The sequence below is a fragment of the Scyliorhinus canicula genome, chromosome 11, assembly GCF_902713615.1.
Source record: "Scyliorhinus canicula chromosome 11, sScyCan1.1, whole genome shotgun sequence".
In the NCBI taxonomy this organism is placed as follows: Eukaryota; Metazoa; Chordata; class Chondrichthyes; order Carcharhiniformes; family Scyliorhinidae; genus Scyliorhinus; species Scyliorhinus canicula.
The window spans coordinates 113,450,622-113,469,212 of NC_052156.1; the positions used below are offsets into that span (position 1 = coordinate 113,450,622).

The following is an 18,591-nucleotide window of genomic DNA, read 5'->3' on the forward strand; positions in this document are numbered from 1 at the left end:
CTCAATAGCCCGTCCAATGAAGGCAAGCATGCTGTATGCCTTCTTGATCTTTCTTCTGTAGATGTTGCCACCTAAAGTTTTGATCAGATAGTATCTGGGAGAAAATTGCCTAATGATATGAGCAATGTCAGACCAACCTCCTTCAGGACGTCTGAATCGAACACTATCATTTTCTGTGAGAATTGACAAATCTTTTGCATGTAGATCAAAATACTGTTTTTGTTTCAGTCTCTGTTGCTGAAGTTTCTTCACAGCAAGATGTTGTTCAGGATCAGGAATATGTAGCTGAGGTAGAGTTGTTCTTATGTTAAATAACATCTGAGCTGGAGATAATCCTGATGATAAAGGTGATGCTCTATAATTAAGTAGTGCTAAATAGAAATCAGATTGTGAATCTTTTGAATTGCTCAGGAACTGTTTAATTATGCGGATGCCTTTCTCAACCTTCTCATTGGACTGAGGGAAATGAGGACTTGAAGTGATGTGTTCAAAATTGTAAATTGTTAAAAATTCTTTCCATTCATAACTCGAAAAACATAGGCCATTGTCAGACATGACGTTATGAGGAATACCATGCCTGGCAAACATTTCTCTGCATGCTTTGATTACAGAACTGGATGTAAGATTATTCAACTTCATGAGTTCAGGAAAATTAGAAAAATAGTCAATGACTAGAATATAGTCCAATGAATGAAAGAGATCGATACCCACTTTCACCCATGGTGACGTAAGGATGTCATGCTGTTGTAATGGTTCCTTGCATTGTTGATTCTGATCTGTTTGAAATGTTGAACATGATGATATCATGTCAGATATATCTTTGTTTACACCTGGCAAATATATTGATTGTCTGGCTCGGCGTTTACATGTTTCTATGCCGAGACGACCTTCATGAAGTCTAGTGAGCATTTCTGACTTCATGCTGTCTGGAAGACAATTCGATCCTGTCTTAGCAAAATACTATCCAAGATAGTCAGTTCAGACTGCATACTCTGGTATTGTGGACAATGACCATTGGGCCATCCATGTTGTGGATAATATATAACTTTGATCAAAGCAGCATTTTTCTGTGTTTCTGCTCGAATTTGTTGAAGCTTTGAATCAGAGGCTGGAAGTAACTCTCTGAAAAGTTGCAGGTCAGAATCAATGTCATTGATTGATTCCGCATGAAGAATGTCAGTGTTGATGGATCTGGATAGAATGTCAGCTGTGGCTAAATTTTTAACTGGAGTATATATAAGATTAAAATCATCTCTACGCAATTTCATCATTAGTCTTTGTAGCAGTGGTGTCATCTGATTTAAATTTTTCAAGGATGTGGACAAGTGGACGATGGTCTGTCCCTAGAATAAACCTGGGTAAACCATAAACATACTCGTGGAACTTGGAAATTCCAGTCACAAGTCCAAGACAATCCTTTTCAATCTGGGCGTACCTACACACAGTCGCAGGCATGGATCTGGATACGAAGGCTTTGGGAACCCATTCATTTAAATGGTTTTGTTGCAGTAGAACTGCACCTATGCCATTTTTACTAGCGTCAGTTGAAATTTTGGTGGGTCTGCTGGGGTCAAAGAAGGACAAGCTGGGAGCTTGGATCAACTGTTGTTTCAGATCTGTCCATTCTTTAGTATGACTCTGAGTCCAGTTAAATTCAGTATTCTTTCTGATCAGCTGACGTAATGCAGTTATAACATCGATCACAACATCGAGGGCTGAAGGGCCTGTTCTGTGCTGTACTGTTCTATGGTCTATGAGAAGTGTAGCAGGTAAGGCAGATGAACTTAGGGCTTGGATTATTACCTGAGAGTATGATGTTATTGGTATTACTGAGACTTGGTTGAGGGAAGGGCAAAATTAGCAACTAAATATCCCAGGATATCGATGCTTCAGGTGGGATAGAGAGGGAGGTAAAAGGGGTGGAGGAGTTGCATTACTGGTCAGAGATGATGGGCGCCGGTTTGAACTGGTCGGATTCGGCAGGCCACTCAGCCCATCCGGGCCGGAAAATCGGCACTCTGAAACGGCGAATGGCAATTCTCCGAGCAGCCTGTCGTAAACTCGGCACACCGTTTTGGGGGGGGTGGGGTGGGAGAATCGCGTGCGGGTGTGGGAGGCGTGGCGGGAATCACCCAGCACTCCCGTGATTCTCCCACCTGGCGTGGGGGTCGGAGAATCGTGCCCGATATCACAGCTGTGATTAATCCTCCACTATGGTCCAAAGATGTGCGGGTTAGGTGGATTGGCCATGCTAAATTGCCCGTAGTGTAAGGTTAATGGGGGGATTGTTGGGTTACGGGTATACGGGTTACATGGGTTTAAGTAGGGTGATCATTGCTCGGCACAACATCGAGGGCTGAAGGGCCTGTTCTGTGCTGTACTGTTCTATGTTCTATGTTCTATGGAGGATTCGAGCACTGAGGCAATATGGCTAGAGCTAAGAAATAGGAAGGGTGCAGTAACATTGTTGGGACTTTACTACAGACCTCCCAAAAGCGAGTGTGAAGCAGAGGTACAAATATGTAGACAGATTATAGAAAAATGTAGGAGCAATAGGGTGGTCGTGATGGGAGATTTTAACTTCCTCAACATTGAAGGGACTCATGTAGTGTTGGAGGCGTAGATGGAGCAGAATTTGTAAGGAGCATCAGCAGACTTTTTTTAGAGCAGTATGTAAATAGTCCAACTCGGGAAGGGGCCATTCTGGACCTGGTATTGGGGAATGATCCCGGCCAGGTGGTTGACGTTTCAGTTGAAGGTGATTACTTTGGGAATAGCGATTTACAATTCCTTAAGTTTTAGAATACTCATGGACAAAGACGAGAGTGTCCCTAAAGGAAGAGTTCTAAATTGGGGAAAGGCCAAGTACAACAAAATTCGGCAGGAGGTAGGGAATGTGGATTGGGAGCAGCTGTTTAAGGGTAAATCCACATTTGAAATGTGGGAGTCTTTTAAGGAAAGGTTGATTAGCATGCAGGACAGACATGTCCCTCTGAAAATGAGGGATAGAAATGGCAAGATTAGGGAACCATGGATGACGGGTGGAATTGTGAGACTAGCTAAGATGAAAAAGGAAGCATACATCAGATCTGGGCGACCTAAAACTGATGAAGCTTTGGAGGAATATCGGGAAACTAGGACAAATCTCAAACGCGCAATAAAGAGGGCTAAAAGGGGTCATGAAATATCTTTGGCTAACAGGGTTAAGGAAAATCCCAAAGCCTTTTATTCGTATATAAGGAGCAAGAGGGTAACTAGAGAAAGGATTGGCCCACTCAAAGACAAAAGAGGGAATTTATGCATGGAGTCAGAGGAAATGGGTAAGATTCTTAATGAGGACTTTGCATCGGTATTCACCAAGGAAAGGGACATGACGGATGTTGAGGCTAGGGATGGATGTTTAAATACTTTAGGTCAAGTCGGCATAAGGAAGGGGGAAGGTTTGGGTATTCTAAAAGGCATTAAGGTGGACAACTCCCCAGGACTGGATGAGATCTATCCCAGGTTACTGAGGGAAGCGAGGGACGAAATAGCTGGGGCCTTAACAGATATCTTTGCAGCATCTTTGAGCACGGATGAGGTCCCGGAGGACTGGAGAATTGCTAATGTTGTCCCTTTGTTTAAAACGGGTAGCAGGGATAATCCAGGGAATTATAGACCTGTGAGATTGACGTCAGTGGTTGGAAAACTGTTGGAGAAGATACTGAGGGATAGGATCTATTCAAATTTGGAAGAAAATAGACTTATCAGTGATAGGCAGCATGGCTTTGTGCAGGGAAGGTCATGTCTTACAAACCTAATAGAATTATTTGAGGAAGTGACAAAGTTAATTGATGAGGGAAGGGCTGTGGATGTCATATACATGGACTTCAGTAAGGTGTTTGATAAAGTTTCCCATGGCAGGTTGATGGAAAAAGTGAAGTCACATGGGGTTCAGGGTGTACTAGCTAGATGGATAAATAACTGGCTGGGCAACAGGAGACAGAGAGTAGTGGTGGAATGGAGTGTCTCAAAATAGAGAAGGGTGACTAGTGGTGTTCCATAAGGATCCGTGCTCGGACCACTGTTGTTTGTGATACATAGAAATGATCTGGACAAAAAGGTACAGGTGGTCTGATTAGCAAATTTGCAGATGATACTAAGTTTGGTGGAGTTGCAGATAGTGAGGGGAACTGTCAGAGAATACAGTAAAATATAGATAGATTGGAGAGTTGGGCAGAGAAATGGCAGATGGAGTTCAATCCAGGCAAATGCGAGGTGATGCATTTTGGAAGATCCAATTCAAGAGCGGACTATACGGTCAATGCAAGTGTCCTGGGGAAAATCGATGTGCAGAGTGATCTGGGAGTTCAAGTCCATTGTACCCTGAAGTTGACAACGCAGGTCGATAGAGTGGTCAAGAAGGTATACATCATGCCTGCCCTCATTGGACGGGCTATTGAGTACATGAGTCGGCAGGTCATGTTACAGTTGTATAGGACTTTGGTTTGGCCACATTTGGAATACTGCGTGCAGTTCTGGTCGCCACATTACCAGAAGGATGTGGATGCTTTAGAGAGGGTGCAGAGGAGATTCACCAGGATGTTGCCTGGTATGGAGGATGCTAGCTATGAAGAAAGGTTGAGTAGATTAGGATTGTTTTCGTTGGAAAGACGGAGGTGGACGGGGGACCTGATTGAGGTCTACAAAATTATGAGAGATATAGACTGGGTGGCTGGCAACAAGCTTTTTCCAAGAGTGGGGGTGTCAATTACAAAGGGGTCACAATTTCAAGGTGAGAGGGGAAAAGTTTAAGGGAGATGTATGTGGAAAGTTTTTTACGCAGAGGGTGGTGGGTGACTGGAACGCGTTGCCAGCGGACATGGTAGAGGCGGGCACGATAGCATAATTTTAGATGCATCTAGACAGATATATAAACGGGCGAGGAACAGAGAGAAGTAGATCCTTGGAAAATAGACGACAGGTTTAAATAAAGGATCTGGATCGACGCAGGCTGGGAGGGCTGTTCCTGTGCTGTAATTTTCTTTGTTCTTTGTCAGCCTCTTTTGCCCCCTGAACCCCCGGCTCTTCCGACACTCCAAGGATCACCACCTCTGGACTCGGCACCTCCCGTGTTTTAAGCACCGTGGACATAGCCTTAGTGAACTCCTGTCAAAACCCTCTCAGCTTCGGGCATGCCCAAAACATGTGGACATAATTCACCGGACTACCTCGCACCCCTGTCCTCTACCCAAAAAAGCCTGCTCATCCAGGCCACAGTCATGTGTGTCTGGTGGACTACCTTGAACTGTATCAGGCTAAGCCGGGCACATGATGACGATGTGATAACTCTGCTTAAGGCATCGGCCCACAAACACGCCTCTATCTCTCCCCCTAGCTCGTCTTCCCACTTGCCCTTTATGAAATGAAAGAGTTTCCTCCGACTCCATAAGTTGTTGGTAGATATATGGTACCTTCCTCTCTCCCACCTATGTTCCAGAAACTACCCTGTCCTTAGCCCCTGTGGTGGCAGGAGCGGGAAGGTTGGCACCTGCCTCCTCAAAAAGCTCATACCTGCAGATATCTAAACCTGCTGGCAATTCAAATTTATCCTCCAAAGCTTTCAAGCTGGAGAAGCTCCCATCTATGAATAGATCTTCCATCCTCCCAATGCCTGCTTTCTGCCATCTCCAGAATCCACCATCCAGTCTACCCGGTACAAACCGATGGTTTTTGTAGATCGGGGTCCAAACCGATGCTCCCTCCACTCTCTTATATCTCCTCCACTGCCCCCAGATTCTTAGAGCTGCCACTACAACAGGACTTGTGGAGTATCGGGACAGTGAGAGTGGAAGAGGTGCCTTATCAGTGCCCCCAAACTTGTGCTTTTACACAACGTGCCTCCACTTGCTCCCACGCCAACTGGCATTGGCCATTTCTGATGTGGCTTCCTCTCTCTTTAATATTGGGTGGTGTTTTTCATAGAATTTACAGTGCAGAAGGAGGCCATTCAGCCCATCGAGTCTGCACCGGCTCTTGGAAAGAGTACCCTACCCAAGGTCAACAACTCCACCCTATCCCCATAACCCAGTAACCCCACCCAACAGTAAGGACAATTTTTGGACACTAAGGGCAATTTTATCATGGCCAATCCACCTAACCTGCACATCTTTGGACTGTGGGAGGAAACTGGAGCACCCGGAGGAAACCCACACACACACGGGGAGGATGTGCAACTCCGCACAGACAGTGACCCAAGCCAGAATTGAACCTGGGACCCTGGAGCTGTGAAGCGATTGTGCTATCCACAATGCTACCGTGCTGTGCATTGTGTTCTCTTCTAATATTACGATTGAGATCTTTTGGATCCATACAGATTCTAATGTCACCGTTGGTTTTTTGGCACAGTCTAGGAAGATAACCCAGTCAGTCAGTTGTGTTACCTTTGATATTATTCCTTGTGAATGCAATCTTGTTAGTTCAGCCTTCAATCTGTCTCTGAGAGGAGCAGATACACGTCTTGGTGAGTGTGTCACAGGCTTGGCATCCTTTTTCAAAAGTATCTTGTACTTATATGGTAGAGTACCATGCCTTGAAATACATTAGGGTATTCACGTAAAAGTTGCTGGATGTCTTCTTGAAGTGTAGCTGATTCACAAGTATTGAGGAAAATTCTTTGAATGAGGTACAAATCCTTCCAAGCTTGAGCACCCAATAGTGAAGAATGACTGCTATCCACTATCTCGAATCTGATTTATTTGTAAATGTCCCGATTGGTGGCACTGAAATAACACGATCCATATGGGAAAATTGGATTGCCATTATAATCTTTTAAAGAACACTCTGGAGGAATTATGTCATGGTGACTTTTAATCATAGACAAATCTTTGGAGTTAAGAAGATTCACTGAAGCACCAGTGTCTAATTTGAATGAGATTGGAATATTATTAATACGGACAGTCGTCATCCATTCGTTGCTGACAACGTTGACTTCTTGATCTTTTGTTGCTTGAAGATCCTTTTTATTTTCATGTAGAGCTTTTTGTGTTGCTTGGAGATTCTTTTTGCTTGCCTGCAGATTAGTCTGCGTCGATGCCTCAACCAATTCAACAAAGAAAGTATTTTACAATGAGAAAATATCATCATCTTGTGTGAAATCTTGTTGAGTGTTGATTTGTTCATCTTTGTTAATAGCTCTCCCATTGTAGTTCTTTTTATGTGCAGGAGGAGGATAACTTGCAGATGGTTGACACTGAGAAGCATAATGGTTAAGCTTGAAACTTCTTCGACAGTGTTTTCCAAAAGCACTGTCCCTTTAAGTGAGTGTGGCCACACTTATGACACATCATCACATTATCACCGTCACATATTTGTGACTTTCGTGCATGTGTCGACCACTTTTGCGACATCTCGCATTTCTCTGCACAGTGCACCTGTCCCGAGCTTGAGAATGCGTGCGCTAGGTAGCTGCTGTTCTGAACAGTCTTCTGTGCTGCTTGTGACACTATTTTTATTTTTTTCTGCCTCGAGGAATACTTTCGCTCATTTTTCCTTGGAATAAAATTCTAAATACTGACTTTTGGTCTGTTCACTGGAGATGCATTTCTCTATCGCGATTTTCAATGTAAAATCATTTTGCCGAATTAAAGCTTCTCGTACAGTATCATCAGTAATTCCATAAACAATCTGATCTCTTACAAGAGAATCATGAAGATCCGCATAGTTACAGGTTTGAACTAAGAGCTTGAAATCTGTACTGAAGTTATTCACCGGTTCACCAACTTTTTGAACACGCTGTGCAACCTGAATCTTTCTAAAATGTCATTAGTTTGCGTCTTGCAATAGTCATCGAATTTTGCAATAATTTGTTCAAACTTCGATTTATCTTCAGTAGCAGCAAAATTAAACAAATTATATATTTCAATTGCTTGCTGTCTTGCTAGGGACAGAAGCAAAGCGATTCGTCTTACATCAGACACAGCGTTTAAATCACTGGCTTTCAGAGAGTTGAAATTGTTGTTTAAACAACTTCCAATTTAAATTCAGATTACCAGTGGTCTTTAGATACTTGGGAACTTGCACTTGGTCCATCGATACTCTGTTTTTTATTGAGGATTCTGAAGTTGCGATGACTTCACCAGTCAAATAGTTGATTCCGATTTTTCTTCTTTTTTGTTCAAATTTCTTTCCTAATCTTTCTTAAAAGCCTAATTTAACCTGGTACCATGTTATATTACCTTGCGTAATATATATATTACTCTTCTGAACCAGCCGAGTTGTTGAAATGAGCTGTAGTCTTCTTGTAAAGATAAACTCATTTATTGAGTAATATAAATAAATATTGTGAGTTCTTTTTACTTAATACTCAACGAGTAAAATAAAGAAACAATTGTCGAGGTAACTAATTAAATTATACAATACAATGCTTTGATAACTAATAACTTCTTCTCTCTTTTACTTTTCTATGTCTGTTTGTCGTGGATTTAGGTTATTCCGGACCTGATAATACTCTATTACTAACCTATGCCCTAGGTTAACCTATTAAAAGAGGGAAACCTGTTTTCCTGCCAAGACTCAGAACAGGTCTCACTAAGGGAGAATGCTTTTGATTTCAGTTACTTTCTATAGGGAGAGTTCAGATTCATCACTCATAACTAAATCGATACCTCTTGAGGTCGTGGGACCTATTGCCTACTTAGGCTTCCTAAATGAGTGTCTAGGAGATCAACCTCGAGATTAATTTTCACACAGTATGATTTTAATTAAAGTATCTTTATTGTGAAAGCACTACCAATAGATACATACTGAATTGCAGAGTTAAAGTATAAGTGGACTAAACAGTTCTTCTAGTTATCTACTAACATACTAACTTCTCTCAATCGAATAAGATATCTAAACATGGAAAAATCCTTAAAGCATCTCTATTAGTTTCTTAATACATCTATAAGAAGTTATAGAAAACCATACTTACACCAGGTTTTGCCGACGAGACAAGCTTCTTAAGAACAGAACTGACTCTCGCCCTAAAAGGGGGTCAGGATCAGAGAGAGATACTTCTGCTAAAATCCCCTCCCCTTATATACATTAAACTTGCTTATCGGTTCAGGAAGGCATTTATTACCTTGTCATTTAATGTTGGTTAATTACCTATAGCCAAATGGCTAATTGGATGTACTATCACTTGATAGATCTTTTAATGGTTGTAGTGTCTGTGTGATTGTCAGGAATCCTAAGATATATTGGCAAGGGAGGCACTGGTTGGTGCCTGCCTCTTGTCAGAGTGGCATTCTCTCCAGATATCAAAACAGACACTTTTGTGAAGGTGTTATCGTAAGTGTCCAAAGGTATAGTTTGAGAAAGATTTGTGTATCTATTGATCTGGGGAATTCCCTGTCCTTATATTTTGAATACTTCTCGGGAGGGGAGTTCGTCTCAAAGGATTTATGGTCTATCAAAGAAGAGCCTTTAATTGTTTGATACTAATGAGTCCTTGGAACCAGCTTGGAGTCTCTCCCATCAGGTGGTAACCTCTATCTGACCTTTAGCTGGAGTGGTTTTATTCCATCTTGAATTAGAATGCTGTTTGTATTACTGCCTTATTTTTAATCCGAATTCTGCGGTGAACGTGATATCCATCACATGTTCTCTCTGCACTCCTGATACACACTCTCGTAAGAAAGAGCGGGAAAACTATTAATATAGGTCCTGATAGTGAGACCTCTCATGTTCAATTGCATGCACTAGCATTACATATATTGATCATGTATATTGATATACAGAGATCACTACAGAATTGACAGGCTAGCCGTAGAATGGATATTTCCCTTGTTGGACATTCTAGAACGGGAGTCCATAAGTTGTAGGCGAAGCGGTGGCAGATTTTAAACAGAAATGAGGAGGGATTACTTCACTCAAAGGGTCGTGAATCTGTGTAATTCTCTACCCCAGAGTGCAGTGGATGCTGGAACACTAAATACATTTAAAGAGGAGATAGATAGGTTTTAGTTAGTAGCAGGATGAAGGGTCATGGCGAGTGGGCAGGAAGGTAGAAATGAGGCTGAGATAAGATCAACCATGATCCTATTGAATGGCGGAGCAGGTTTGAGGGGCTGAATTGCCCACTCCTGCTCCTAGTTCCTCCGCTCATATGCTCAGAAAGTTGGAAATTACTTTGTGCGTGCATGGCAGAGGCATGGGGAGAAGAAAAAGATAGAAAAGGATACATTACAGAGATGGCGGGATCCTAGCCTCCGTAAGGTGCATCTGACACATACATGGGAATAACACCACCTGGAAGTTCCCCTCAAAGCCACATGCTATCGTAACTTGGAAGTATATCGCCGTTCCTTCACTGTCGCTGGGTCAAGATCCTGGAACTCCCTCCCTAACAGCATTGTGGGTATACCTATGCTGCAGCAGTCCAAGAAGGCGGCTCACTACCACCCTGTCAAGGGCAATGAGGGAAATGGCAATGAACGATGGGCAACAGCGACACTCGCATCCCTTGAATGAATGAATTTTAAAAATAGCTTTCTTACCTGGAGAGGCTTGTTTTGTGTGTGCCATTTTCTATGGATACAATGTGATGAAGAGTGGATGGACTCAGGTCATCTCCTGCCTGTTGGAAGTATTTAGAATTATTTAGTAGGTTATAATTTCATTTTGCTGCTATTAATATTAGGATTGATAGTAAAGAGAAAATGTTAATATTTTGGGCCTTTGCCTCAATGAATAAAATTTTGATATGAGCGAAGTACTGAATGAAATGATCACTTACAGTTCGAGCCAATACCTTTTGAAGATCTCTGTATCTAAATAACTGAAGCCTGATGTCACTACCAAGCTTCAGATAATGCTGCAAACATTCATGGCTTCCTAGAGAATAGGGACTGGACAAGAAAATTAAATTATTATATATTAATAACCTATTTTGCACAGGAAAAACTGACACATGCAATCACATTCTTTACACCGCCAGCAAATCTTTTATTTTTCCAAGAAACACTACAATTTAAAGAGGAATGTGTAATGGTGAAGGATAGAGCAGCAATGTATCCTTTCAAATTTGATTCCGCATAGTGTTTGCTGTAAATCTCTGAATCCCACTCTTCTTTTTCAAAAACAAAAGAACAATCGCCCTGACTAAGATCCATGTCCTGAAACGATGCACACAATTTTAGTCTTTGCTTTTTAATGCCCCTTTTATCCCCTGCTCTCAGTAACTACCTTACCAGTTACAATTGGTGAAAATATATTGCATAGATTAGAATCATTATAGCAGTGAACACTCCTTCTTGCCATTGTCAACGGTTAAATCCATGGAATCCCGACAATGCTGAAGGAGGCCATTTGGTCCATCGAGTCTGTACTGACCCTCTGACAGAGCAGTCTACCCAGACCCACCCTCCTGCCCTATCCCACCTAACCTGCACATCTTTAGACGCCAAGGGGCAATTTTAGCATGGCCAATCCACTTAAATCATTAATATATTCAATGGTCTGACAAAGGTTGTTAGGATTCTCCGGAATTTGGAAGCAAGAAAGTATAAAAGAAGGTTACATTTGAAATAAAGCACACAGTTATCCTGCAGGTTGGAGGATCTCTAAGGGGACATTCTTTTTTCATCCTGTTGTACGTGATGTACAAAATGCTGGAACAGTCACCATTATTGCTGAGCACCACTTTCTCGCACAATAATAATTGCTTATTGTCACAAGTAGGCTTCAATGAAGTTACTGTGAAAAACCCCTAGTCGCCACATTCCGGCGCCTGTTCGGGGAGGCCAGGAATTGAACCCGCGCTGTTGGCATTGTTCTGCATTACAAGCCAGCTGCTTAGCCCACTGTGCTAAACCAGCACCTAAACCACTGAAGCAGCAGGTAAGGAATGTGCAACGGATTCACTCATGTCCTTTTGAGAACTACACTTGCCATCCCTCGCTAGTCTGGCCTGGATGCGACTCCAGTCCACCACTAACATGGGTACCTCTTATGTCGCCTCCAAAGTGCTCGAGCAGGGCACTCAGTTGGTTCATCACAGGGCAACTAGAAATGGGCAATAAATGCCAGCCTTGCCAGTGGTGCCCACATCATGTGAATGAGGGAGCAGAAGGTCTTCGCAAGGCTATACTTACCAAAATTATGTAATTAAATGATCTGTTGGAAATTGAAGTCAGTATGAACAGTCCAAAGATGCACAGGTTAGGTGGATTGGCCATGATAAATGGCCCCTTAGGGTCCAAAGGTGTACAGGTTATGGGTTCACAGGGATAGGGTGGGGAGTGGGCTTAGGTTGGGTGATCTTTCGGAGGTTCCGTGCAAATCCCATGGGCCAAATGGCCTCCTTCTGCATTGTAGAGATTCTGTGGTTCTGTGGCTGGGGGGGGGGGGGGGGGGGGGGGGGCGTGGTGAGTGAGTGCTACAAACCTGATAGCGTACTCCAAATCTGCCAGATATTTAATTTTCTCCGAGTACAAACTAACATTACTCATCTTATGACAGCCCTTCTGGCAGAATGGGACTTGTGAAGGGAGACAATGAGAAACAAGGGGAGGGACTTTATGCCCCTCTACCTGTTGTGTTTTTGGTTTGAGAGGGCACGTAATGTATGGCAGGTGTTTTTTAAAAATTCCTTTATGGGATGCAGCCATAAAGGATTCCCTTCTACCCCGGGCTGCCCCTTTAACAGGGTAGATAGGAGAATACCGATATCGACATCCTGCCTACCATTTAAAAAAAGATAATTAACAGGCAATTGAGTTTGTTAGCAAACAAATTGACCCATATAGTACGTTGCATGCCATAATACGATTAAACTAACTGGTTAAAAGGTGAAGAGGGTGGCTATGCCCTGTGCTCACCAGGGGCACAGCTACCACCGACCCTTCCCCTCCCCCACTTCCCACCCCCAAGATTTTACTTGGTTCCTTTCCGCCTGACCTGTAAAACATGTCCTCCTTGTCCCTCGTCCCGGTCCTTCGGAATTCTGATCCTTCACCACCCACAAAAGCCTGACCTACCTGTCTCAGGGATTCATGCTGCCTACCTCACGAGCCTGGTTACAGTCTGAGGCTGGCCTACTGTTGACTTCTGATGCCACAGGGACTGCTGGAGCTATTGGGCTTCCTCCCGCTGCAGGACAGGAGTCCAACCCTCATCTGCCGACAGCCACTGGCCGCTTGTTATCGCTGCGGGGTGGGCTTGTCGAGCTTCTGTCTGCGCCACACTGACTTTCCTTCCAGTGTATGGGGAGGAGCCGAGGTGGGCACAAGCAATAGGTCCCCTCGTAAAATTCAAGCCCTGGTGTTTTTGAACTGAGAGAAGTTCAGTGGGAGATACAGGTCTTGGTTTTTTTCAGGGTACAATCCAAACTCACCAAACAGGAGTAACTCCTTACATGGGTGATGTTCTCAGGTTATTAAGCTGTAAGTGAGTAGCAGTAGTTTTTCACCCTTTGAAATTTGAGGCACTTTGGGAATATAGCAGCAGAAATAAGCAACTCAACCCCTCAAGACATCCAATCAAATCATGGATGTTCTCAATTTCACTACCTTTGCTCCAAATCCTGTGAAAACAAAATCTATCGATCTCAGTTTTAAAAGGTCCTCTCTTGTGTCCCCACTCATAACAGAGAAGTCTGGACCTCTACTACCCCGAGTCTTAAGTTTTCAATCAAATACATTTTAATTTCATAAAGCAGCAACAAACATGCGGTGTACAAATGACTTACTTTTGCAAAATCTCTTCGGCATCGCAGAGCTTTAGGACGTAATCGTTCCTGCCTTGGACATATTGCTGTGTACCGGACAGGATTGTCTGAATGAGTTCCTCAGCAGTGCAGTTGGCTAGAAAGGTTAAAGAACAGGATCGGGCAAACATGTCAGCATAGGCAATCATTTCCTGTTGCTGTTCCTGGACAATGTCCTTCTTCACGGATTTAAAATATTCACATCCTACAGCTTCTTGCATTGCCACGACAGCTGTGATGTGATTTATACTGACATAATTCTGCCTTTTTTAAAAAGTTGTCCAAATCGAGTAGATGGCAGGTACAATCTGACAGGTTGCAAGGGGTGCCCTTGCAGAATTTGAGCTATAGATATTGGGGCAAAGGAGCAGCTTGTATAAGATTTTTAACGGGAGTAAATAATTTGGAAATGTAGGAGGCTATTTTGTTTAAACCGATGTTAACTCTTCACTTGGAGCTCTGAAATCTAATCCCCTGTTTCTTGACCTTGCCCTGCACGCTTCTTAAATTTCCCCTTTTCAACTAATTATTAAGGAAGTCTTAATGGCCTTAGAAAAGGATAATATGATTAGAAGAAATCAGAATGGTTTTCTGCAAGGGAAATCCTGTTTGACAAATGTATTGGAGTTTTTTGAAGATGTAACTGATAGGGTAGATAAAAGGAAAGCAGTAGATGTAGTATACATTGGGTGGAATTTTTCTGAATATCGGCAAATCCATAGAATCCCTACAGTGCAGAAGGAGGCCATTCGGCCCATTAGGTCTGTGCCAACCCTCCAAAAGTGCACCCCACCTAGGCCCACTCCCCCACCTCATCCCTGCAACCCCATCTAACCTGCACATCTTTGAACTGTGGGAGGAAACCAGAGCACCCAGAGAAAACTCATGCAGACACGGGGCGAAAGTTGATATTGAGTGAAAGATTACACCCCCACAGTCTGTGTGCAATGTGTATTTTGTGTGATTACTTTTGCGTTAACAAAACATAGACCGGATAGTTATTAACAGATGGTAGAGTTTGTTATAACCTCCTTTGTACTTTGATTCATTGTAACACAATTATTTTTGACAAGTCACTTTAAAACAATTTAGCTTGCACAAGGGTGTTTTGCTATCATTTAAACTTAAAACTATCAAGGGTTACAGAATTGTTCGGTAAAATAAACATTCTGTCCTTAATGTAATTAACAACATGGGAAATTGCTGACGCAATTGTAACTACAGTTATACAAATAAATATTACCCCAAGATATCAAACTGTCTTTACTAACCGTCAGTCATTAAAACCATTAGCCTGGGATCGAGTTAGAAAAGTCAGAGATAGGTGTGAGTGTAAAACAGAGCTGAGGTAACAGGCTCAGAACTGCTGACTTGAATCTTTAAAGGAGCATGATGGGAGATAAGATGGGAAACAATCCTTTACCATTGGCGCAGCTTGATGAATAGCCAACAAAAGGACATGACATCCTGAGGATTCTATCTTTTCTCTGAAATCTGGAGCTAGGGATGGTCTGACTCTTCTAACTCTGCCTGGAATAGGGGGCCTTGTGGCACAGTTCAATAGGCTGATAATCAGCTCGGAAATCCTTCCACCACATCTCCCCACTAGTCCCCAAAGGGTAAAAAAGAACAAAACAAATGAGGTGTGAAAATCAGCAAACAATCTTTGCCTGGAATGTACCTGACTCCTCATTGGCCACAACACTTTTTGGAAAGAAACCAACAGGGTAAAAAGCCAAGTCAATACACCGGCTCTTAAAAAGAAGCAGTAAAGAAAGGCCTCTTGCAGAGTTAGCCTCTCGAACTATCAAGACAGGAATAAGGTTTGATCTTGGAAGAGAACCAGGCAAATTGGCCACACGAAAAGTGGATCCGCAATTGGACTTTAATAAGGACACAGGAAGTCCAAAACAAGTAAAACAAAGAACATTGAATTATTCACAATAATGGTATATACACTACTCGATGATCCCTACCCAGTTCCTTCTCTTAGAACATAGAACAATACGGCGCAGTACAGGCCCTTCGGCCCTCGAAGTTGCGCCGTCCTGTGAAACCCTTCTAAAGTCCCTCTACTATTCCCTTATCGTCCATATGCCTATCCAATGACCATTTGAATGCGTTTAGTGTTGGCGAGTCCACTACTGTTGCAGGCAGGGCATTCCACGCCCTTACTACTCTCTGAGTAAAGAACCTACCTCTGACATCTGTCCTATATCTATCTCCCCTCAATTTAAAGCTATGCCCCCTCGTGCTGGACATCACCATCCGAGGAAAAAGGCTCTCACTGTCCACCCTATCTAATCCTCTGGTCATCTTGTATGCCTCAATTAAATTACCTCTTAACCTTCTTCTCTCTAACGAAAACAGCCTGAAGTCCTTCAGCCTTTCCTCATATGATCTTCCCTCCATACCAGGCAACATTCTTGTAAATCTCCTCTGTACCCTTTCCAATGCTTCCACATCCTTCCTATAATGCGGCGACCAGAACTGCACACAATACTCCAAATGCGGCCGCACCAGAGTTTTGTACAACTGCAACATGACCTCATGGCTCCGAAACTCAATTCCTCTACCAATAAAAGCTAACACACCGTACGCCTTCTTAACAACCCTCTCAACCCGGGTGGCAACTTTCAGGGATCTATGGACATGGACACCGAGATCTCTCTGCTCGTCCACACTACCAAGAATCTTACCATTAGCCCAGTACTCTGCCTTCCTGTTATTCCTTCCAAAATGAATCACTTCACACTTTTCTGCATTAAACTCCATTTGCCACCTGTCAGCCCAGCTCTGCAGCTTACCTATGTCCCTCTGTAACTTGTAACATCCTTCTGCACTGTCCACAACTCCACCGACTTTAGTGTCATCTGCAAATTTACTCACCCATCCTTCTACGCCCTCCTCCAGGTCATTTATAAAAATGACAAACAGAAACGGCACCAAAACAGATCCTTGTGGCACACCACTAGTAACTGGACACCAGTCAGAGCATTTCCCATCAACCACCACTCTTTGTCTTCTATCAGCTAGCCAATTTCTGATCCAAACTGCTAAATCACCCTGAATCCCATGCCTCTGTACTTTCTGCAATAGCCTACCATGGGGAACCTTATCAAACGCTTTATTGAAATCCATATACACCACATCAACTGCTTTACCCTCATCTACCTGTTTGGTCACCTTCTCGAAGAACTCAATGAGGTTTATGAGGCACGACCTACCCTTCACAAAACCATGTTGACTATCTCTAATCAAATGATTCCTTTCCAGATGATTATACATCCTATCTCTTATAAACCTTTCCAAGACTTTTCCCACAACAGAAGTAAGGCTCACTGGTCTATAGTTACCGGGGTTATCTCTACTCCACTTCTTGTACAAGGGGACAACATTTGCTATCCTCCAGTCCTCTGGCACTATTCCTGTAGACAAAGATGACTTAAAGATCAAAGCCAAAGGTTCAGCAATCTCCTCCCTAGCTTCCCAGAGAATCCTAGGATAAATCCCATCCGGCCCTCTCTTGTCGGTGTCTTACTGGCCGACCTTTTATCCAATGTTTAATAGAGTTCTCCCACCCCTCAGTGGGTGAGCTCATACTCTGCCACGGAGAGGATAATCATTCCCACCCCATAACTCCCATGCGGGATATTGCATGGATACAAACAGGAAATCACAGATCAACAGACAGGGAGAAAGATCCAGTTGGGATGGAAGCTCCCATTAAGAATCCTAGCGATTGGGAACAAATTCTGTCCAGCAGAGCAAGAGTGATATAATTCTTAATCTGCTCTGTAAGCTACTGTCAAGATGCTGACCTTTGTGCAAAAGTTAATAAAATATGACTGTACCATGTTTTAGTTCCATCAATCATTGGTAGGAGTTTTAAAATAGCTGACATAAGGGGACGGAAATAGGCAGTGTTAGTGACTAGGGGCAGAATTGCATTCTCTCCCCTGGGGCAAGTTTGATGATGAACGGCATTTGATCAGGCAGGAAGGTGACAGGTGGGACCACTTCCCACCTCTGCCTAGATTTAGGGTTCAATTCACCCAAAAAATGACTAAGGGCACAATTCAACTGAATGGGAACAAAAGCCCATAGTGAGCGCGTTTAGCCACGTGTTTCCCGGCACACGCAACTCACGTTGTATCATAGAGTCATATAATTTACAGTGCAGAAGAGGCATTCAGCCCATCAAGTCTGCACCGGCCCTTGGAAAGAGCACCATAGCTAAGCCCACACCCCCAACCTATCCCCGTAACCCCACCCAACTCAATCTTTTTTGGACACTAAGGGACAATTTAGCATGGCCAATCCAACTAACCTGCACATCTTTGGACTGTGGGAGGAAACCGGAGCACCCGGAGGAAACCCATTGTATAAGGGACCTCAGCAGGGAGTGCGCGGCCAAGGCCACACGTAGCCCATTTTGTACATTGGGGAGATCTGCTTGTCGGAACTCCCCAGTGTAGCGAGAGATCGGGACACCATTTTTAAGCCACCCCCAAACTCCCACAGCTCAAACACATTATGAGAAAGAGGTGCCTGACCTCCGCCCCCTCCACGTAGGGCACCCCGGCCTGATTGTGTACGCACAAAAAATGCCACCTGGTCACCTTGGCAGTTCCAGGCTGGCACTGTCAAGGTACCAGGCTGGCATTTCCAGGGTGCCACCAGCAGTGCCAAAGGGCATGCAGCTGGGGCCCTCCAATTCCCTAGGAGACCCCCACATGTACTGTTCCGTCTGGTCCCATTTTGTGGAGACCAGTGCTGAACGACACTCACCCGAGGTCTCTGAGACAAAGGAAATGAATCCCAAAGCCTCAGGTACCTCAGTAATCTGCACATCGCTCCAATAT

The 18,591-nt window shown here is 43.5% G+C and overlaps 1 protein-coding gene across 1 annotated transcript in view; it reads right to left on the reverse strand.

The window, feature by feature from the left end:
- The window catches only part of LOC119973296 (phosphatidylinositol 4-phosphate 3-kinase C2 domain-containing subunit gamma-like), a 307,465-nt gene that overhangs the window by 225,130 nt on the left and 63,744 nt on the right, over positions 1-18,591 (reverse strand). The window contains 3 exon segments of the mRNA XM_038811105.1: positions 10,518-10,597; positions 10,757-10,868; positions 13,709-13,823. Coding sequence (XP_038667033.1) covers positions 10,518-10,597; positions 10,757-10,868; positions 13,709-13,823 — 307 coding nt within the window.